General features: G+C 42.5%; 1 protein-coding gene across 1 annotated transcript; it reads right to left on the reverse strand.

The window, feature by feature from the left end:
- Positions 1 to 1,684: 1,684 nt before the first annotated feature.
- Positions 1,685 to 22,777, reverse strand: CENPH (centromere protein H). The gene is made up of 9 exons (XM_003806789.4): positions 22,523 to 22,777; positions 20,440 to 20,495; positions 17,580 to 17,628; positions 16,483 to 16,557; positions 15,164 to 15,220; positions 9,714 to 9,777; positions 9,312 to 9,363; positions 3,683 to 3,846; positions 1,685 to 2,336 (listed from the first exon to the last, which is right to left on the reverse strand). The coding sequence occupies exons 1-9, from the start codon at positions 22,654 to 22,656 to the stop codon at positions 2,244 to 2,246; spliced, it is 744 nt and encodes a 247-aa protein (XP_003806837.1). The 5' UTR covers positions 22,657 to 22,777; the 3' UTR covers positions 1,685 to 2,243.
- Positions 22,778 to 23,565: the final 788 nt, after the last annotated feature.

Genomic DNA, 23,565 nt, shown 5'->3' on the forward strand with positions numbered 1-23,565 from the left:
AGGGGAATCTCCTATCATTTGCCAAGTAATACTTAAGATTTTGGCTGGGTGTGCTGGCTCACACCTGTAATTCCAGCACCACAGGAGGCTGAGGTGGGTAGACGGCTTTAACCTAGGAGTTCGAGACCAGCCAGGGAAACAAAGTGAGACCCTATCTCTACCAAAAAAAAAAAAAAAAAAAAATTGCTACAGACTGCAGACCTATTCCACTATTGCTTGCTGGATGTGTGAGGTGATATAATTTGTCTGAAAAGTTCACAGGTCTCTAGATGAAGGGCCACATCTGGACCTGATATGAAAGACTGAACTTTGAAAAAAATGTAACAATTGGATGACACTATTAGCTTATTTCTTGTCTTCCTTGGGAAGTGTCTTTTGCAGGCAGAATGCAGAAAGGATTCTGCATTCTGCATGAAAGGATGCAGAAAGGATTCTTGGTCATATTTATGACCAAGATAGCTGAGTTTAATAAATTATATTCTTTCAGTAAAATACCCACTTTCTTTCTCCAACTCTGAAATCCACCACTCCCCTGCAATGGGAGAAGTATACCTTCCTGCCTCAATGACATTGGGTTTTGTCAACGTCAGCCTCTTTCAAACAGAAATTTTAATCATACTGGTATAATTGGACTTGACGTCATAAGCTCCTGCCCTGTGCCAAGAGAACGTTTCAGATTGTGGTTGTTCCCTCAGCCTGAGTCCTAGAATTATCAGCTGAAGGACAGACCCAAAACAGAAATGTCTGTTATAAGCCACTGAGACTTGGGGTTATTATTCAGCATGATTTTAAGAAAAGCTAATACAATTTCTCTTTCAGAATTGATCCTTAAGAAGGAACTTGGCCAGGTGAGGTGGCTCACACCTGTAATTCCAGCACTTTGGGAGGCCAAGGTGGGTGGACTGCTTGAGCTCAAGAGTTTGAGGACCAGCCTGGGCAACGTGGCAAAATCCCATCTCTATCAAAAACACAAAATTAGCCAGGCGTGGTGGCACGTGCCTGTACAGGTCCCAGCTACTAGGGAGGCTGAGGCAGGATAATTGCTTGAACCCAGGAGGTGGAGGTTGCAGTGAGCTGAGATCATGCCATACTGCCCTCTAACCTGGGCAAAAGAGCCAGACTCCGTCTCAAAAAAAAAAAAAGAAAAGAAAAGAAAACAAATGCTAGCATCATTTCAAGTTTCAAGTCCTTCTAAAAAGAATGTTGAGGCCAGGTGCAGTGGCTCATGCCTGTAATCTTAGCAGTCTGGGAGGCTGAGGTGGTCAGATAATTTGAGGTCAGGAGCTCGAGACCTGCCTGACCAACATGGTGAAACCACCGTCTCAACTGAAAATACAAAAAATTAGCTGGGCATGGTGGGCCACACCTGTAATCTCAGCTACTCAGGGGGCTTAGGCATGAGGACTGCTTGAACCCAGGAGGTGGAGGTTGCAGTGAGCTGAAATAGCACTAGTGCATGCCAGCCTGGGTGACAGAGCGAGCCTCTATCTCAAGGGGAAAAAAAAAAATGTTGAAAATACTACATTAGCTGTAAAAATGTTCAACAGCTCCAAATTAATAAAGTGTTCAAATTAGAGTTTTTCAAAAACGGATTGCGATGCTATAAAAAGTGACAAGTTCTATTTTATAATTACTAAGAGTACTACTGTTTGTAAAGGGCATGAATTAAAAAAATAAGACAGAGTAACATTAATTCCTTTTATTTCTTAACTTATAAAACTGATAGAAAAAAAAATGCAAACTAGACCAGGCTCGGTGGCTTACGTCTGTAATCCTAGCACTTTGGTAGGCCGAGGCGGTGGACTGCCTGAGCTCAGGAGTTCTGAGAGCAGCCTGGGCAACACGGTGAAACCCCGTCTCTACTAAAATACAAAAAATAGGCTGGGCATGGCGGCGTGCACCTTTAGTCACAGCTACTTGGGAGGCTGAGGCAGAACTGCTTGAACCCGGGAGGCAGAGGTTGCAGTGAGCCGAGATCGCGCCACTGCCCTCCAGTCTGGGCAACAAAGCGAGACTCCATCTCAAAAAACAACAACAACAAAAAAACAAACTAAATATAGAAATATAAAAAGAAAAAAATTACTTTCAATCCCACTACAAATAACTAACCACAACTGTACTACAACTGTAAACGTTATGGATATGCTTTTCTAAAATTACGGTGGACAGACAAACGCACAGAAGTATTCCAAATAAGAGTTGAGATTGCCAGAAATGTAAAATATGTCAGAAATGAATTCTTATTACATCATGTCGACATTCTTCTCAAGCTGCAGAACAATTTCCTTAAGGGCAGGATCCTCTGCCCAATTGACTTTACTCCCCAAAATAAGGTTCTGTAAAGAAAAAAAATTGTTTTAAAGTTACAAGTACTTTAAAAATTTAACAAGATTTTAGAATATCATTTTTCATGAATCTTATCAAGTAATTAACATTTACTACATGTGTAGCTCTGTGATCATAAGAAAAAAATGATAATACATTCTTCTATTTTTTTTTTTGAGTCGGAGTCTTGCTCTGTGTCACCCAGGCTGGAGTGCAATGGTGCGGTCTTCAGCTCACTGCAACCTCCGCCTCCCGGGTTCAAGCAATTCTCCTGCCTCAGCCTCCCGAGTAGCTGGGATTACAGGCGCCCACCACCACACCCGGCTAATTTTTGTATTTTTAGCAGAGACAGGGTTTCAATGTATTGGCTCAGCTGGTCTCTTGGCCAGGCTGGCCTCAAACTCCTGACCTCGTGATCCACCCGCCTTGGCCTCCCAAACTGCTGGGATTACAGGCATAAGCCACCACACCCAGCAGCATTCTTCTACTTTCATTTCCACTTTTAGTAAGGCTTTAGCCTTGATCTCCATAATGTTAGGGAATATTTACAATGTTTACAATAATTTTTTATGCCTCATCAGTTTCCATGGATAGGTTTTACTTGTTAAAAATACTTGCAGCGTGCTGGGTGCAGTGGCTCAAGCCTGTAATCCCAGCACTTTGGGAGGCTGAGGCAGGTGGATCACCTGACATCGGAGTTCGAGACCAGCCTGGCCAACATGGCGAAACCCCATCTCTACCAAAAAACACAAAAATTAGCCAGGTGTGGTGGCAGATGCCTATAATCCCAGCTACTCAGGAGGCTGAGGCAGGAGAATCGCTTGAACCCAGGAGGAGGTTGCAATGGACCGAGATCATGCCACTGCACTCCAGCCTGGGCTACAGAGCAAGACTCCGTCTGAAAAAAGAAAAAAGAAAAATCAAGACCTTAAACATTAAGTATACACACATTCCAGATATATACAAACAGACCAATATTAAACATTGAATTATTTCATCAAGATCAAAAACTAGCTGAAAGTTAAGTCAATACTGTATGATAGCATCATCAAATAGTTGGCCAGGCGCAGTGGCTCATGCCTGTAATCCCAGCACTTTGGGAGGCTGAGGCAGACGGATCACCTAAGGTGAGGGGTTTGAGACCAGCCTAGCCAACATGGTGAAACCCCGTCTCTACTAAAAATTTAAAAATTAGCCGGGCATGGTGGTGGACGCCTGTAATCCCAGCTACTCAGGAGGCTGAGACAGGAGAATTGCTTGAACCAGGAGGCGGAGTTTGCAATGAGCTGAGATCGAGCCACTTCACTCCAGCCTGGGCAACAAGATTAAAACTCTTGCTAGTTTATATAAATGTTACCTGGAACACATGTTGAATAACAGTAGTAATTTTTATCTCCATCTGTAGGTTTTGTCGTATGATCTTTATCCTCTCTGAGTTTTCCATACTGTCCAAATCAATCTTCTGTTTGTTCTTTTTAGTCTGTATTTCTAAAAGCTTACTTTCTGAAGCTTGTTTTAATTCTGTTAGGTTAAAAACAAAATAATATACCATATATAATACCTCTATAAACAAGGATCTTGAAAAATTATGAAGCAGATCACTTCTTGGTTATTTTAGTCAAGAGAAAAATTTTAATAAGCAGCATTTTAGGTTGCAACTTTATTACGATCCTGGTGCAAAATAACAATATTTTAATTTTGTACTTAGCAATGCCCTTGGTGAAATGTTCCAGGTATTTCTGTATGACAATAACAGCTGTCTACAGATGTTTCAAGTGGCATCATGTAATGAGGGCTTATTTTGGGTTGCCAAAATAGGTAGGAAATACATATATTTTTCCCTCTTAAATTACAAAAATGAAACATATAAACATTTATTTTATTATTATTTTTTGAGATGGAGTCTCACTGTTGCCTAGGCTGGAGTGCAGTGGTACGATCTCGGCTCACTGCAGCCTCTGCCTCCCAGGGGTTCAAGTGATTCTCCTGCCTCAGCGTCCTGAATAGCTGGGATTACAGGCGCCCACCACCACACCTGGCTAATGTTTGCATTTTTAGTATAGGATAGGGGTTTTGCCATGTTGGCTGGGCTAGTCTCCAACTCCTGACCTCCAGTGATCCACCCGCCTCGGCCTCCCAATGTGCTGAGATTACAGGCGTGAGCCACCGCGCCCGGCCAAGGAATCTTACTTTTCATTTAAAATTAATCTTATTTGGCCAGGCACGGTGGCTCACACCTGTAATCCCAGCACTTTGGGAGGCCGAGGTGGGCGGATCACCTGAGGTCAGGAGTTCGAGACCAGCCCCGTCAACATGGCGAAACCCCATCTCTATGAAAAATACAAAAATTAGCTGGGCATGGTGACATGTGCCTATAATCCCAGCTACTCAGGAGGCTGAGGCAGGAGAATCACTTGAACCCAGAGGCAGAGGTTGCAGTAAGCTGAGATTGCACCATTGCACTCCAGCCTGGGCAACAAGAGTGAAACTCTGTCTCAGGAAAAAAAAAAAAGTAAGATTCCCCTCTCCAGGGATAAACATCATCAATCATTTTTTGTATTACTGGAAATAGTCTAAGAATTAAACTACTTGGAAATATAAATGGATGTATTTCAGGGGCCTGTTCTTCAACATTAATGTATATTAAAGGAGGTTGGAATGCAGTGGAGAAAATGAATCATCAAAAGGGTATAGCCTGAGCATGGGTGGCTCATTCTTATAATTCCAACACTTTGGAAGGCTGAGGCAGGAAGATCGCCAGAAGTTCGAGACCACCCTGGGAAACATAGCAAGACCCTGATTCTACTTAAAAAAACATGGGGGGAATAGACAAGATGACCAATACTACTAATGACCCTGAGATTATTTGCTAACAGGCAAATCTATATAATGTTTACAAATGACAAATCTGAGCAGGGTGCAGTGACTCATGCCTGTTATCAGCACTGTGGGAGGCTGAGGAGGGTGGATCACCTGAGGTCAGGAGTTGGAGACCAACCTGGCCAACATGATGAAACCCGTCTCTACTAACAATATAAATCAGTGGGGCATGGTGGCAGGCGCCTGTAATCCCATGTAATCCCAGCTACTCAGGAGGCTGAGGTAGGAGAACTGCTTGAACCTGGGAGACAGGGGTTGTAGTGAGCCGAGATCACGCCATTGCACTCCAGCCTGGGTGACAAGAGCGAAACTCCATCTCAATAAAAACAAACAAACAAACAAAAAACCGGCTGGGCACGGTGGCTCATGCCTATAATCCCAGCACTTTGGGAGGCCGAGGTGGGTGGATAACCTGAGGTAGGGAGTTCGAGACCAGCCGGACCAATGTGGAGAAACCCCGTCTCTACTAAAAAGACAAAATTAGCCGGGAGTGGTGGCGGGCGCTTGTAATCCCAGCTACTCGGGAGGCTGAGGCAGGAGAATCGCTTGAACCTGAGAGGCGGAGGTGCAGTGAGCCGAGATCACGCCATTGCACTCCAGCCTGGGCAACAAGAGAGAAATTCCGTATAAAAAAAAAAAAACCCAACCAACAAATCTGGCCAGGCACAGTGGATCACGGGATCCCGTCTGTAATCTTAGCACTTTGGGAGGCCAAGGTGGGCAGATCACTTGAGCCCAGGAGTTCTATACCAGCCTGTGTAACATGGTGAATGAATCCTGTCTCTATAGAAAAATAAACTTAAGAAATCTACAGAAAAAAAGGCCGGGCATGGTGGCTCATGCCTGTAATCCCAGCACTTTGGGAGGTCGAGGAGGGTGGATCACGAGGTCAGGAGATGGAGACCATCCTGGCTAATATGGTGAAATCCGGTCTCTACTAAAAATACAAAAAAATTAGCCGGGCGTGGTGACGGGTGCCTGTAGTCCCAGCTACTCAGGAGGCTGAGGCAGAAGAATGGTGTGAACTCGGGAGGTGGAGCTTGCAGTGAGCTGAGATAGTGCCACTGCACTCCAGCCTGGGTGACAGAGCGAGACTCCGTCTCAAAAAAAAAAAAAAAAAAAAGATATCTACAGAAAAAAAACAATTAGCCAGGCATGGTGGCATGCACCTGTAGTCCCAACTATCAGGGATGCTGAGGTGAAAGGATTGCTCGAGTCCAGGAAGTTGAGGCTGTAGTGAGCCATGAGTGTGCCTCCAGCCTGAGTAACAGAACAAGACCCTGTCTCAAAAAACAAAAAGGCCGGTCACAGTGGCTTACGCCTATAATCCCAGCACTTTGGGAGGCAGAGGCGGGGAGAACACTTTGAGGTGAGGAGTTCGAGACCAGCCTGGACAACATGGTGAAACCCTGTATCTACTAAAAATACAAAAATTAGCCAGGCGTGGTGGCACGCCTGTAATCCCAGCTACTCGGGAGGCTGACGCAGAAGAATGGCTTGAATCCAGGAGACAGAGGTTGCAGAGCCAAGATCGCGCCACTGCACTCCAGCTTGGACAACAGAGCGAAACTATTTCAAAACAAAAACAAACAAACAAACAAAAAAAGGTTGGCCGGGCGAGGTGGCTCATGCCTGTAATCCCAGCACTTTGGGAGGCTGAGGTGGGTGGATCACGAGGTCAGGAGATCAAGACCATCCTGGCTAACACGGTGAAACACCGTCTCTACTAAAAATACAAAAAATTAGCTGGGCGTGGTGGCGGGTGCCTGTAGTCCCAGCTACTCAGAAGGCTGAGACCGGAGAATCACTTGAATCCAGGAGGTGGAGCTTGCAATGAGCTGAGATCGCACCGCTGCACTCCAGCCTGGGCGACAGAGGGAGACTCCATCTCAAAAAAAAAAAAAAGAAAAAGAAAAAAAATGGCTGGGTGCGATGGCTCATACCTGTAATCCCAACACTTTGGGAGGCAGAGGTGGATGAATCACGAGATCAGGAGTTCAAGACCAGCCTGGCCAAGACAGTGAAACCCTGTCTCTACTAAAAATACAAAAAATTAGCCAGGCATGCTGGTTGGCGCATGTAATCCCAGCTACTCGGGAAGCTGAGGCAGAGAATTTCTTCAACCCGGGAAGCAGAAGTTGCAGTGAGCCAAGACTGCACCACTGCACTCCAGCCTGGGTGACAGAGCGAGACAGCATCTCACAAAAAAAAAAAAAAAAAAAAAAAAAAGAAATACAAGCCAGGTGCGGTAGCTCATGCCTGTAATCCTAGCACTTTGGGAGTCCAAGGCAGGAGGATCGTTGAGGGCAGAAGTTCAAGACAAACCTGGGTAACACAGCAAGATTCGATGTCAACAAAAAACAAAAAAGTTAGCTGGGCATGGTGGAGTGCACTTGTATTCCCAGCTACTTGGGAGCTGAGGTGGGAGGATGGCTTGAGCCCAGGAGTTCAAAGCTGCACTGAACTGCAAAGAACTATGATCACGCCACTGCACTCCAGCCTGGGTGACAGAACAAGACCCTTATCTGAAAAAAGCTTTGAAGACTGATTATCTTTTGATGGAAAATAAAAAAAATTTAACTTTTCCTTTGTATACCTTTATTTCCAAATGTTCTACAGTGTGTATTGCCTTTGAAATAAACATTCCAACAGTTTCAATGCAAAAAACCATCTCATGTCATGATAAATTAAGTGATAAGGCTGTAGATCCATACATATCATTTGATCATTTAGAAATTATATTTACATATTATATATTTATATATAATATATAAATATATATAATTATATATATAATTTATATATAATATATAAATATATATAATTATATATATAATTTATATATAATATATAAATATATATAATTATATATATAATTTATATATAATATATAAATATATATAATTATATATATAATTTATATATAATATATAAATATATATAATTATATATATAATTTATATATAATATATAAATATATAAATTATATATATAATTTATATATAATATATAAATATAATTTATATATAATATATAAATATATATAATTATATATATAATTTATATATATATAGAAATTCTCTCTCTCTATATATATATAGAAATTTCCATGTCCATATAAATGTTTATATGGATATGGAAAAGTCTAGACTGATAAATACCAAACTGTGGTCACACAGAAAAGAGGCATGATTTTTGCATTATAATTTACTACATCCTTTTATTTTTCCCCTTCTGAGAATGTATTAATTTTGTGATTTAAAGTTCTAAACTAATGAGGCACAGCACTGTGGCTCACGCCTGTAATCCCAGCACTTTGGGAGGCCAAGGCAGGCGGATCACTTGAGGTCAGGAGTTTGAGACCAGCCTGACCAACGAAGTGAAATCCCGTCCCTACTAAAAATACAAAAATTTGGCCAGGTGCAGTGGCTCACGCCTATAACCAGCACTTTGAGAGGCCGAGGCAGGTGGATCATCTGAGGTCGGGAGTTCAAGACCAGCCTGGCCAACATGGTGAAATCTCTACTAAAAAAATACGAAAACTAGCCAGGTGTGATAGGACATGCCTGTAATCTCAGCTACTCTGGAGGCTGAGGCACAAGAATTGCTCAAACCCAGGAGGCGGAGGATGCAGTGAGCCAAGATCATGCCACTGCACTCCAGCATGGGCAACAGAGTGAGATTCTGTCTCCAAAAAAAAATACCATATTAAAAAAATTTTTTTAACATAAAAATACAAAAATTAGCCAGGCATGGTGGTGGGTGCCTGTAGTTCCAGCTATTCAGGAGGCTGATGCAGGAGAATCACTTGAATTTGGGAGGCAGAGGTTGCAGTGAGCCAAGATCAAGTCACTGCATTCCACCTGGGTGATAGAGCAAGACTCTGTCTCAGAAAAAGCAAACAAAAAACGAAAATAAAGTTCTAAAATAATGAGAATAAACAGAACAAAATGTACTTTATATCACTTTTTAAGTTGCCATGTCAAAAATTTTAAGGAATTTTGGAAGTCGGAAATTAGGAAATTTCTCAGTGGCTAAGAGATCTGGCCTTATCAATCTATAAAGTAAGCAAAATGTGTTCTGCCAAAAAAAAGTGTTCTACATACGCAATCTCTTCTTTCTAATATCAAGCAGTTTTTCCTCTAAATCCCAAGATTCCTGTTATTAAAAATAAAAAAGTTAAAGCACATTACTGTATGTAAGGACAAACCTGTAATACTTAAATCACTGAGTTTATCTACTAGCCTTAGTTATCTAAAGTTCCAGTTTTCAATTCCTCTATTTCCAGACAGCAAAAGGAAGACAGTAACTTAAATTATAAGTAGATAATGTTCAACATTAGTCAGAAATAATAGAATTTTGAAAAAAAGAGAGAACTCAATGACAGCGAATTCCAATCATTAGCATTCCCTTTGGACAATCTATTTAATCATATACAATACAGTTACCAGCAAGAAGTTGAGAGTAAAATCATGAGAATGCATAATCAGCCTAATGTGTAAGTTTACCTGCTGTGATTTCATTATTAATTTATTTAGCTCTAATAGGTGTTTCATGTTATCCATGAGCACACTGAAAAGGAAACAAAAAGATGATTTATTAAGGTTATTTGTAACTTAATTAAAAATAATAACTGTCATTAATGAAGGAATCAATGAGTGAAAACTTACTTTCATTAAATCCACCGTACACTTGGATAAAAAGTCAGTTTAACAAAATAAATCTGGAAAAGTTTGATGTAAACTAAATTTCTGTTAAAACTAGATATGCATTTCCCTAGAAAAATGTTTGGTCACAGACATTGAAGAATACCAAATTTAAAAATGTGGGAACATTTCTAAAAATTTCATATTTAGAGAGGAAACACCCTAATAACTTCCTAACAAGCTGCTTTTGTTTTGAATTTATTTTTTAGAGCAATTTTAGTTTTTATTTTGAATGTATTTTTTAGAGCAATTTTAACAAGCTGCTTTTGTTTTGAATGTATTTTTTAGAGCAATTTTAGTTTCACAGCAAAACCGAGTGGAAGGTACAGAGATTTCTCATATACACCCTACCCCTGACACATGCATAGCCTCTCCCATTATCAACATCCCCTACACCAAAGTGGCACATTTGTTACAATCAACAAACCTATATCGACACATCATTGTTACCCAAAGTCCGGATTTTACATCAAGGTTCACTCTTGCTTGTGTATAGCCTACGGGTTTGTTTTCTGTGACAGGGTCTCGCTCTGCCACCCAGGCTGGAGTGCAGTGGCACAATCACAGCTTCCTGCAACCTCACCTCCTGGGCTCAAGCGATCATCCTGCCTCAGCCTCAGAAGCAGCTGGGATTATAGGCATACACTACCATGTCCCACTAATTTTTACATTTTTTGTAGAGACGGGGTCTCCCTATGTTGCCCAGACTGGTCTGGAATTCCAGGGTTGAAGCAATCCTCCCTCTTCAGCCTCCCAAAGTGGTAGGATTATAGACATGAGCTACTGAGGCCCCACCCATTCTTTGGGTTTTGACATATGTATAATTACATGCATCTGTATTGCAGCATACAGAATAGTTTCAAGGAACAAACTGCTTTTTTACTTCTTTAACAAATATTTTTGAGTACTTACTACATGCTTTCAAGAACTACGCCAGGTGCCAGGAATGTAAAATAAAATAAAACACAGTATCTGTTTTCAAAGAGGAACGAATCTAGTGGAGAAAAATAAATCCACAATCATACTATAGAGCAGTAACAAATATGAACCAGAGTTATGCACAGGGTGGAATAAGGATATGAAGTAATTACCTAGATCAAGTAGTTTGGTATGGCTGGAGCAAAACAGTATGGAATAAGACTGCGCAGAGCAGTGGCTCTCATACTTCAGAGTGCCACAGTCACTTGGGAGGTTCGTTAAGTAAGGATTCCTAGTTCCTGACCTTCAGATATGCTGATTCGGGGCCTGGTTCAGTGGCTCATGCCTGTAATCCCAGCACTTTTGGAGGCTGAGGCAGGAGGATTGCTTGAGCTCAGGAGTTTTGAGACCTGGGCAATATAGCAAGACCACATCTTTATTTAAAAAAAAAAAAGGTCAGGTACAGTGGATCCCTTGAAGTCAGAAGCTCGAGATTAGCCTGGCCAACATGGCAAAACCCCATCTCTACTAAAAATACAAAAATTAGCCAGGTGTGATGGTGTGTGTCTGTAATCCCAGCTACTCAGGAGGCCGAGGCAGGAGAATCGCTTGAACCTGGGAGGCAGAGGTTGCAGTGAGCCAAGCAGATCGTGCCACTGCACTCCAGCCTGGGTGATAGAGCAAGATTCCGTCTCAAAAAAAAAAAAAAAAAAAAGATACACTGATTCAGAAAGTTTGGGATAGGACCAACAATGTGATCACTATAATAGACATTATTCTGATAATCAGCCAGGTGTGAAAAACACTGTAGAAGCAACTAACTGAGAAGGTCAAAAGGGGAATATGCACAAACCTGGGAGAGCTGAACTCATTTTTCTACTATTTACAGCTATATTTGGTTGTCTTAAAAGATAAATTTAGGCATATTAAAATCTAACAAGTTTATTTGAGAAGACAATTCATGCATCTGGCAGCACAGGATTATAAGCTGTTAAGTGCTCTACTGTGGGAGTTGAGTGAGGAAGCTTTTATAAGGTGTTCATAGAAGACAAAATTTAATTGGTTTGTTAAAGTGGATCATCTCTAGTTAGAAGTTAGTTGGCAGTTTCTCATTGGGTAAGCTTAAGTTCCATTTTACTGTTTACATCAGGCTTACATAGGAATCCCAAGGTGATGGAGCTCAAGGCTAAAGATGGTTCTGCCTAATGGCATTCCAGTTGCATTCCAATTAATTTAACAGTTATAAACTTTAAAATGTGCTAATAAAACACTGCCTCAGCCTATTTGACCTTTCTGGTTTTTTTTTTTTTTTTTTTTGAGACAGATTCTCACTCTGTTGCCCAGGCTGGAGTGTAGTGGCACAATCTCAGCTCACTGCAACCTTCGCCTCCTGGGTTCAAGCGAATTTTCCTGCCTCAGCCTCCCGAGTAGCTGGGATTACAGGTACCTGCCACCACGCCCGGCTAATTTTTGCATTTTTAGTAGAGATAGGGTTTTACCATGTTGGCCAGGCTGGTCTTGAACTTCTGATCTCAGATGATCCGCCTGCCTCGGCCTCCCAAAGTGCTGGGATTACAGGCGTGAGCCACCGCACCGGCCTGACCCTTCTGTTTTTTGGTGTCAACAGTGAAACTGGCCCAATTGTCCCACAGAACTGATGTTTATGATTTCTTTTGAATAAACATAGAAACTGACCCTCCCAGTCTTAAAGCTTGAGAAAGTTACAACTGTCTTATCTGAGTTCCCTTCTCAGGAAACCATCAGGACTCCCAGATAGTATCAAGGAACTGAAACTTATAAGATCACACCCTCTAGACAATAAGACATCAGACCCCTCACCCATCATGATTGCCTAACCTGCTTCCTATTGACTAACTCCTCTTCCTTACCCCTCCCTAATTCCTGTCTTCCCATACATGGGTACATATCTTCCCTGCTATATAAACCCTTCATTTGGCAGGGTGTGGTGGTTCACACCTGTAATCTCAGCACTTTGGAAGGCCAACGCAGGTGGATCCCTTTGAGCTCAGCAGTTCGCGACCAGCCTGGGCAACATGGCAAAACCCCATCTCTACAAAAAATACAAAAATTAGCCAGGCACGGTGGTGGGCACCTGTAGTCCCAGCTACCTGGGAGGCTGAGGTGGATCACTTGAACCTGGGAGGTGAAGGTGGCAGTGAGCTAGGATCACGCCACTGCACTCCAGCCTGAGCAACAGAGTGAGGCCCTGTCTCAAAAAAACAAAACAAAACAAAACACCTCCTTAATTTTAGTCCATCTAGGAGATGAGACTGATCTCCCCTCTCTTTGGCTACAGTACTCAAAGCCTTCTTCCTCACAACACTCATGTCAGTGATTACATTTCTGTGCAGCAAGCAACAGGACCTAGACCAAAGCCCTGACATTTCAGTAACAACGTGATGAATCTGTCCTGCTGTCCTGCACCCCACACCTTTAACTCAAGAATGTCTTTTTTTGTTTGTTTTTCAGATGGGGTCTTACTATTGCCCAGGCTAAGGTGCTGTGGCAAGATCACAGCTTACTGCAGCCCCATGACCTCCTAGAATCAAGGCAGGAGGCTGATCCTCTCCCCTCAGCCTCTGGAGTAGCAAGGACTACTGGTGGCTCCACCATGCCTGGCTAATTTTTAAAAATTTTTTGTAGAGATGAGGACTCACTATGTTGCCCAGGCTGATCTCAAACGCCTGGGCTCAAGCTATCCTCCTGCCTCAGGCTCCCAAAGTGCTGGGATTACAGGCATGAGCCTCTGTACCCAAGCTAAACTCTCCTTTTATGGGAGAGAAAAAGTTATGAGTGTTCAAATTCAGATTTTTGGATTTATGTAATCCTGGATTTAGCTGGAATATGGGAAAATGTGTAGCAGTGTGGGCTAAGATACTCACGATAGAAGTGCCTAGGTCAGACCAGCCTGGCCAACATAGTGAAACCCCGTCTCTACTAAAAATACAAAAATTACCTGGGAGTTGTAGCAGGTGCCTGTAATCCCAGCTATTCAGGAGGCTGAGGCACGAGAATTGCTTGAACCAGAGAGATGGAGGTTGGAGTGAGCTGCACTCCAGTCTGAGTGACAGAGCGAGATTCCGTCTCCAAAAAAAAAAAAGTGCTTATACCCATGCAGGAATTTTCCTGGTGCTCAAGGGAAGGGGATATTTTATCACAAGAGCTTTGGGAGATAAGATCATAGGTAAGAGGCCGGGTGCAGTGGGTCACACCTGTAATCCCAGGACTTTGGGAGGCCGAGGCGGGTGGATCACGAGGTCAGGAGATCGAGACCATCCTGGCTAACACAGTGAAACCCCGTCTCTACTAAAAATACAAAAAATTAGCTGGGCGTGGTGGTGGGCGCCTGTAGTCCCAGCTGCTCGGGAGGCTGAGGCAGGAGAATGGCGTGAACCCGGGAGGCAGAGGTTGCAGTGAGCCGAGATCGTGCCACTGCACTCCGGCCTGGGCGACAGAGCAAGACTGTCTCAAAAAAAAAAAAAAAAAAAAAAAAAAGATCATAGATAAGACCTCTGAGGCCAGACACCAGGATACAGAGGACCTGACCTGCTAGACTTTTTTTTTTTTTTTTTGCTCATAATTTTTATTTTTTATTTATTTATTTTAAAAATTTTATTATTATTATACTTTAAGTTTTAAGGTACATGTGCACAACGTGCAGGTTTGTTACATATGTATACATGTGCCATGTTGGTGTGCTGCACCCACTAACTCGTCATTTAGCATTAGGTATATCTCCTAATGCTATCCCTCCCCACTCCCCCCACCCCACAACAGTCCCCAGTGTGTGATGTTCCCCTTCCTGTGTCCATGTTTTCTCATTGTTCAATTCCCACCTATGAGTGAGAACATGCGGTGTTTGGTTTTTTGTCCTTGTGACAGTTTGCTGAGACCTGCTAGTCTTTATATTATATCCCTTGGGAAATTGTTTGATCCAAATAAGCTCATTTCTACCAATAAAAAATGAGGAGTGTATTTCCTATCTCACTGTGTTTTGGATGGATTAAATGAGATAGCCCTGTTCCTGATTTATAGTAAATACTGAAGAAAATGAACTTTTAAAGCTTTCCCTTAAAATTTTCCAATCTTCTGGATAAACTCTTCTGCTTCTTACAGTTACAATCCATACGGAACAAAATATAATTAGAACTACAAAAGTTGCTGTAATTCTGGGGAGGACCTACAAAAATTTCATCACTTTCCTTATTCCCCAGACAAAGGTAGTTGGCAGTAATAATTTTTTAAAATTCACAAAACTAAAGTCACTATGCAGATCCCATCCTTACCGAATCCAGAGAAAAAAAAAATCATACCTAGACTGGGTGCTAATTTTCTCCAGGTTTTTTTTAAGTGCAGTTGAAAGTCTCATCCTATGAGAGGGAAAAAGCTTGCATTATAAAACATGGATAACATTTGTGGTACATTAAAAAAATTCAAAACATGAAAAAGATTGATTTCCCTTCAAATATACATAAAACAGAAGTAGGTTTTAAAATATTATTGTAAGAGAAATACTTTGAGAAATAAAACACAAAAATATGAAATAACACCAAGATGGATAGGGCTGTTGCGTGTGGGTATACAATGCCAGAATGAGGGGCCAGGTGAATCTGAAACCTGGCCTGAGCTGAATGAGTTCTCTGAACCATCTACTTTTGTGCAAAGCCAGTGGAAGGATTAAGGCACTACAAAGATCAGGATGGGCCTGAAATGAAGGACTTAGGGAATACAAAACCATATATGACTATAAACTTTAAAACTTTTTTTTTGTTTTTTGAGAGGGAATCTTGCTCTGTCACCCACAATGGAGTGCACGGTGGCGTCATCTCAGCTCACTGCAACCTCTGCCTCCTGGGTTTAAGTGATTCTCCCGCCTCAGCCTCCCTAGTAGCTGGGATTACAGGCACACACCACCACACCTGGCTAATTTTTGTATTTTTAGTAGAGACAGGGTTTTGCATTGTTGGTCAGGCTGGTCTTGAACTCCTGACCTCAGGTGATCCACCCACCTTGGCCTCCCGAAGTGCTGGGATTACAGACGCAAGCCACCGCGCCCAGCCAGGTTAGGTGTATTAAATGCATTTTTCACTTACCATATTTTCAACTTACAATGGGTTTATCAGGACCTAAACCCATTGCAAATTGAGGAGCATCTGTAATGCAAATTTTCTCTCAGGGCTCAAAATCTGTGTGACCAGGCTGGCCTTGTGTAATCCCAGCATTTTGGGGAGGCTGAGGTGAGAAGATCGCTTGAGTCTAGGAGTTCAAGACCAGCCTGGGCACAGTGAGACCCCCATCTCCATAAAAAATAAAAAAAATTAGCCAAGCGTGGTTTTGCATGCCTGTAGTCCCAGCTGCTCCAGAGGCTGAGGCAGGAGGATTGCTTGAGCTTGGGAGGTTGAGGCTACAGTGAGCAGTGATCATGTCGCTGTACTCCAGCATGGGCAAGAGTGAGACCTTGTCAAATTAAAAAATTATAACAATAATAAAATAAAAATTTTGTGTGACCATTATCTAATCATCACTGTGCTTGACTAATTCACTCAGCCCAGTTAAAAGATTCCCTCCACTTTCCCCTCATACCCATTTTGCAGTCAGTTCACAATGCTTATATTTAAAATGTAATAATTACCTGTCTAATGCAAGCTTTTTTATCTCAAAAGCAACTTTTACCTCTTCAATTTCATTTTCCAGGTCTTCAATTTTACTATCAAAGAAACATGAGCAAAAGAATTTCAGCAATATCAGAAAAAGACATTATTGAAATAAATGTATAAAATAAGCCCTTAAAAAAGTAAAACACCTCTATCTAAATACAAGTATTCTACAGGCTCAATATACCAATGTGTATTTACACATTTGGTAAACTAATGCCCCTGAGCTACTTCACTTAGTATCTTATAAAAAGGGAGGCCAGAAAGTTCTAATGTGATCACTTGTGTACATATAAATCTCCATCCCAAATTAACAACTTCCCAATATATGCATCACAAGTTATTTGGAAAAATAAAGGAAAGGAAAAATAAAAACAATGCTATAGCATAGAAAAATGAGATTATGACCAGGCTCAGTGGCTCTTGCCTACAATCCCAGAACTTTAGGAGGCCAAGGTGGAGGATTACTTGAGGCCAGGAATTTGAGAACAGCCTGGGCAACAAAATGAGGCCCCATCTCTACAAAATATATATATATTTTTGAGGCGGAGTTTTGCTCATTACCCAGGTTGGAGTGCAATGGCGCAATCTTGGCTCACCGCAACCTCCGCCTCCCGGGTTCAAGCAATTCTCCTGCCTCAGCCTCCCGAGTAGCTGGGATTACAGGCATGTGCCATCATGCCCGGCTAATTTTGTATTTTCAGTAGAGATGGGGTTTCTCCATGTTGGTCAGGCTGGTTTCGAACTCCCGACCTCGGGTGATCCACCCACCTTGGCTTCTCAAAGTGCTGGGATTACAGGCATGAGTCACCGTGCCTGGCCCTAAAATATTTAAAAAAAAAAAAAAAGAAAGAAAGAAAGTCAGGTGTGGTACAATGAGCCTGTAGTTCCAGCTACTCAGGAGGCTGAGGCCAGTGGATCCCTTGAGCCCAGGAGGTTGTGGCTTCAATGAACTATGATCACACCACTGCGCTCTAGCCTGCATGATAGTGAGACTCCATCTAACAACAAAATAATAGAAAATATGATTAAATCTTAGTAAAGACCATAAACAAAATTTTTAAATATAACATACGCTTCGATTTGCTTTTCTTGCATAATTTGTTCTGGAGTTTTTTCTTCACCTGCAAATAAATAATTTTTTGAAGTTACTAACATTTTAGAGAGGTGCTGTCCAAAAGGAATATAATGTAAGCCACAAGGGCAAAAGACATCATTTAAAATGTCGTTTTCACATTACAGAAAAGAAACAGTGAAATTTAATTTTAATATACTTATTTAACCCAATAGATCAAAAATATTATTTCAATGTGCAGTCAGTTTAACATTACTAATGACATATTTCACATTATTCTGTCTGTATTTTACATTTACAGCCCATCTCAATGATGATTAACCTTTTGAGACCAGCCTGGGCAACATAGTGAAACTGCCTCTACTGAAAATTAGCCAGGCACAATAGTGCATGCCTGTAGTCCCAGCTACTCGGGAGGCTGAGGTGGGAGGATCGCTTGAGCCCACGAGGTTGGGGTTGCAGTGAGCCAAAATCTTGCTACTGCACTCCAGCCTCGGTGGCTGAGTGAGATCATCTCAAAAAAAAAACACCAACCAACAAAGACTATGTGGCACTTGTGTAGGGATCAACAAATACCTCAATGGTACAGAAAAAAGCCTAGAACTTCCTGTGATGATGGAAATGTTTCCTATCTATGCTATCCCATAGGATAGCCACTGGCCACATGTGGCAACTGAGCATTTGATATGCACTTGATTTTAAATTTTATTTCATTTTAATTAGCTTTAAAAAGCCACGTGTGGCCAGGGGTGTGATGGCTCATGCCTGTAATCCCAGTACTTTGGGAGGCCGAGGCAGGTGGATCACCTGAGGTCAGGAGTTAAGAGACCAGCCTGGCCAACATGGTGAAACCCGTCTCTACTAAAAATACAAAAATCAGCCGGCCATGGTGGCAGGCGCCTGTAATCCTGGCTACTTGAGAGGCTGAGGCAGTGAATCCGGGAGGCGGAGGTTGCAGTGAGCTAAGATTGCGCCGCTGCACTCTAGCCTGGGCGACAGAACAAGACTCCGTCTCAAAAAAAAAAAAAAAAAACCAAAAAAAACAGAAAAAACAAAAAAAGAAAATGTTCTGTATCTTTTTTGGGGGGAGACAGGGTCTCCTGTCACTGTCACCCAGGCTGTAGTGCAGTGGTGTGATCTCGGCTCACTGCAGCCTTGATATCCCAGGCTTAAGTAATCCTCCCACCTCAGCTGGGTGGGACTACAGGCACATGGTACCACATCTGGCCAATTTGTTTTTTTTAGAGATGGGGGTCTCGCTATGTTTCCCAGGCTGGTTGCCCTGGGCTCAAGCAATCCTCTCGCCTTGGCCCCTCAAAGTGCTGGGATTACAGATTGATCCACCATGCTCAGCCGAAAATGTTCTGTATCTTGATTGTGGTAGTGATTATACAGATTTAGAAATTTGTCAAAACTCATCAAATTGTACCCTTAAAATAGATGCCTTTATTGTAAAAAACAATCCTTTAACCAATAAAGTCTCAGTCACATATATATACATATACATATATATACATATATACACATACACACATATATATACATATACATATATATACGTATACGTATATGTGTGTGTGTGTATATATATATATTTTTTGTTTGTTTGTTTGTTTTTGAGACGGAGTTTTGCTCTTGTTGCCCAGGCCAGAGTGCAATGGCGTGATCTCGCGTCACTGCAACCTCCACCTCCCAGGTTCAAGCGATTCTCCTGCCTCAGCCTCCCGAGTAGCTGAGCTTATAGGCATGCACCACCACGCCCAGCTAATTTTGTATTTTTAGTAGAGACGGGGTTTCTCTACGTTGGTCAGGCTGGTCTTGAACTCCTGACCTCAGGTGATCCGCCCGCCTCGGCCTCCCAAAGTGCCAGGATTACAGGTGTGAGCTACCAAGCCCAGCCATATATATATTTTTTAAATGGTAAAAGAATCAATACTTATTTCTCTGTTGATTGCCTGACAGTCTCACTCTGTTGCCCAGTGGAGTGGAGTACAGTACAATGACTCAATCACTTGAGCCCAAGAGTTGGATGTTGTAGTGAGTCCCAGCTGGGACTACAGGTATGTATCACCATATCTGGCTACGTTTTTTTTATTTTTGTAGGGACGAGGTCTCACTTTGTTTCCCAGGCTAATCTCAAACTCTTAGCTTCAAGTGATCTTCTTGTCTTGGCCTCTAAAAGAGCAGATAGTCAATTTTAGATAAACATCTTCTTTCAAAGGCTACAACTAAACTTCCTGTGGCCTGCCTTACATCTGTCGTCTCCTAGGTATAGAAATTCTACAGTGTTAACTAAATCTAGTTTTTGGATGTCACAATCCCTTAAAAATGGTACTAGCTATATAGAGAACAAAAAGACTATTGGAACGTAAACTTTCTTCTCATTTGGATCTGAGCTCTAAAATCATCTTCTTAGAGAAGCCATCCCTATGAAAAGAAGCCCCTCCCTCTTATCATGCCTTTGTTTCCTTCAGCACACTTAGCATACTTCATAAATATCTTGCATGTTTACCAGTTTTGCCACACTATAACATATATAAACAATTTTTGGTAAAGTTAATTTTATTTTCACTCGAGTACTGTTAATCATCAAACTCACAAAATCTTATTTGAGGCCAGGTGTGGTGGCAAAACCCTGTGTCTACAAAAAAAATACAGAAAATTAGACGGGCGCAGTAGCATGTGCCTGTGGTCCCAGTTACTTGGGAGGCTGAGGTGGGAGGATTGCTGGAGCCCAGGAGGCTGAGGCTGCAGTAAACCAGAGACTGCGCCACTACATTACAGCCTGGGTGATAGCAAGACCCTGTCTCAAACAAACAAACAAACAACAAAACCCTAATTTGAAAATGAAAATACTTACTTGCATCAACCATTGATTTATATTCTAAGAGTTGTTGTTTTGTCTGTGCTCTCAGCCTGAAAACAGATAAAGAGAATATAAAGTCACATATTTATTGATTAAGGTTTTACTCATTACCATATGACGAACCAACTCATTCTTTTTCGGAAGCTGATACAACAAAATAAATATAAATAATTAAACTCCTAATTACAAACTTCTAATTTGGCCTCATTTTATTTAAAATGGGTATAAAGAACTTCAAGGCCTCAGAGGAAGACACAAAATGGAATACACTGGGAAAACAGCATCTGTCAGGAAAAGTTAAAAAATTGGTGTTTAAGATTTTTTTTTTTTTTGAGACGGAGTCTTGCACTCTTGCCCAGGCTGGAGTGCAGTGGCGCAATCTCGGCTCACCGCAAGCTCCGCCTCCTGGGTTCACGCCATTCTCCTGCCTCAGCCTCCCAAGCAGCTGGGACTACAGGCGCCTGCCACCATGCCCGGCTAATTTTTTGTATTTTTAGTAGAGATGGGGTTTCACCATGTTAGCCAGGATGGTCTTGATCTCCTGACCTTGTGATCCACCCGCCTCGGCCTCCCAAAGTGCTGGGATTACAGGCGTGAGCCACCGCACCCGGCCGTTTAAGATTATTTTTAATAGGCCAGACTGAACTGAGGATGCTATACAAAGAATAGACCAAAATGATTAAACCCCAAACCACTGTATTTACAAACACAGATTTTTATCAGGAGATACAGAAAAATAACAAAGATACTAATCCTTGGATTACTAATTCATGTAGTTTTTCAGTTGTTCTATAAATCCAAAAATCATACATAAGTAGAAAAACTATGAGCAAATGGTAATTTAAGATGACAGCAAGGGTGAGGAGGAAAAAACAATAAAAAAGAAATAGACATCTTTTCATTTTTCAAAACATTTAAGAAAGAAAAAAACGGTAATTAATTTTTTTTTTTTTTGAGTCAAGAGTCTTGCTCTGTTGCCCAGGCTGGAGTGCAATGGCACAATCTTCGGCTCACTGCAACCTCTGCCTCCCGGGTTCAATCAATTCTCTTGCCTCAGCCTCCTGAGTAGCTGGGATTACAGGCGCCCGCCACCACGCCCAGCTAATTTTTGTATTTTTAGTAGAGACGGGGTTTCACCATGTTGGCCATGGTTGGCCAGGCTGGTCTTGAACTCCTGACTTAAGGTGATCCGTCTGCCTCGGCATCCCAAAGTGTTGGGATTACAGGCGTGAGCCACCGCGCTCAGCCAATAATGATTTTTTTAAAACTACCTCTGTTATGATATAGAACAGAGGACCGCAAATTTTTTTCTGTAAAGGACCTGATAGTAAATTTTTTAGGGTTTGTGAGTCACATGGTCTCTGTTTTAGCTACTCAATTCCACCCTTGTGGCAGGAAAGTTGTACTCCAATAAAACTGTTTATGGAAACTGAAACTTGAATTTCTAATAGAGTTCACGTGTTATGAAATATTTTTATGATCTTTTCCCTGCAACACTTAAACATAAAAACTATTCTTAGCTTGAGTGGTCACACAAAAATAGGCAGTTAGGCAGATTTGGCCCAGGACCTTCTTCTGCTCACTAGTTTAGAAGACGAATGTCCCTTCTCATCGAATCTTCCCCAGCAACCGCTTAGTGGAAAAGTATAAACACCGTCCGCTTAGTAGAATTTATAACATATAAAGCTTCTGGGTTACAAAGGGTCGTAGTTCTAAAAGAAATGGTAGGGGCACCTTCCTTCCAGTTTAGCTCTGGCAGTCAATTTGTCTGTAAACCAGAGAGGTGGGGGGAGGGCGGGGAAACAGGAGGAGAAATTACAGCTTCTAAGGGCCCGGGGCACTGTGCTCAACACTTTCCTAGACTATCTCATTTAACCCTTGTAACCTCTCTCCAGGGGGTCATTTTTCTCTCCTTTTCGCTGATGAAGAAAGAGCTTCAACAGTTTAAGTGAATGAGGCAATCACGGAGACCTGACGTGACCGAGCGTGAATTCGAACCCTAGCCCTTCTGAGCAAGGGCGGAGTTCCGGGCCACAACGCCCACTTGGCCCCGGCTGAGGAGGCCAAAGGGAACAACCTGAGGAGCAGGGTCATGCGGTCCTCGCTGCGCGCCGCCTGGGCGCCGGCGACCTGCGGTGGCCCGCCTGCCCGGCCTTCCCCTCCGGAGTCCGCGGGCTCGTCGGCGTCTTGCATCTGGGGCTGCTCCTCCATTGCTGGTTGAGAGGAAAGGCTACCACTCAGCAGGCAAACGCGCTCAGAAAAGGTCGCTTTTCCCGCCACTAAATGGACGCCGGGAAAAGGCCCGAGGGCCCCGCCCCTTCCGCCCAGGGCCCCACCCTTTCCGCCTGGTTTTTCGGTTGCCGTGGTTACTACGGGCTCCTCTTTCATCCGGGCTCTACTGGTGAAAATGACTGCAGACGGCTGGTAAAAAGTTGGAATAGCTTTCGTTAAGCGTCGGATGTGTAGAGTGCTGAGTTAGGGGCTGGACTAGAGACGTTGGGACATCTCCCGGGAACAGCAGCCTGGAGGGGAAAAATCTCCTGACCTAAGTGGTCATTCGGCCTTGGCGCTTGGACACGGGAGTGCGGCGACAGCCATATGTCCATCCATCTTGGCACTTTTCCGTCCGCTGCTTTGAAGATGGGTGTGCCCGGCAGGCTGTGAAAGATAAACATTAGAGGGTTGTTTAGAAGACTTTTTTGACCTGAGCCCATGAGGTGCATACCCTTTGTTTGGCGGAGAAACCAGTGGCTTCTGAAGATCAGGGACGGGCCACAAGTGCGAGGCATTGCAGACATTTCGAACCCAGACTTCCAGCCTGGAGACATCCACACGCTTCCAGTTTCTTGCACTGGTACTTCATTCTGTCATTATGATTGCCACCACTCGTAACTGAGAGTTGCGTGCCCTCAAGTTTTGAGTGTCTGCAGGGTACCTTTGAGCTTTCTTAGCTGTGTAGTGAGTGGGGGGAATGGAGAAAATGAAGGACAGATGACTGATTTGTAGTTTTTCATTTGGACACTGTCCTTGCCGCACAAGCACAGCAGCTTGAACCTCTTTGAACAAGAGTCGAGAGTTCTTTTACAGCTAATTACCCACTAGTTAAACTTGATCATACTG

The sequence above is a fragment of the Pan paniscus genome, chromosome 4 (assembly GCF_029289425.2).
Source record: "Pan paniscus chromosome 4, NHGRI_mPanPan1-v2.0_pri, whole genome shotgun sequence".
Lineage (NCBI taxonomy): Eukaryota > Metazoa > Chordata > Mammalia > Primates > Hominidae > Pan > Pan paniscus.

Excerpts from the sequence above, each read along its gene's own strand:
- CENPH (XM_003806789.4), bottom strand. The coding sequence starts at position 22,656 with ATGGAGGAGCAGCCCCAGATGCAAGACGCCGACGAGCCCGCGGACTCC. Across the intron at positions 17,629-20,439 it reads TAAATCAATGGTTGATGCAA|GTGAAGAAAAAACTCCAGAA; the intron begins GTAAGTATTTTC and ends ATTTATTTGCAG. Across the intron at positions 3,847-9,311 it reads TATTAGAAAGAAGAGATTGC|AATTAAAACAAGCTTCAGAA; the intron begins GTATGTAGAACA and ends TTAACCTAACAG.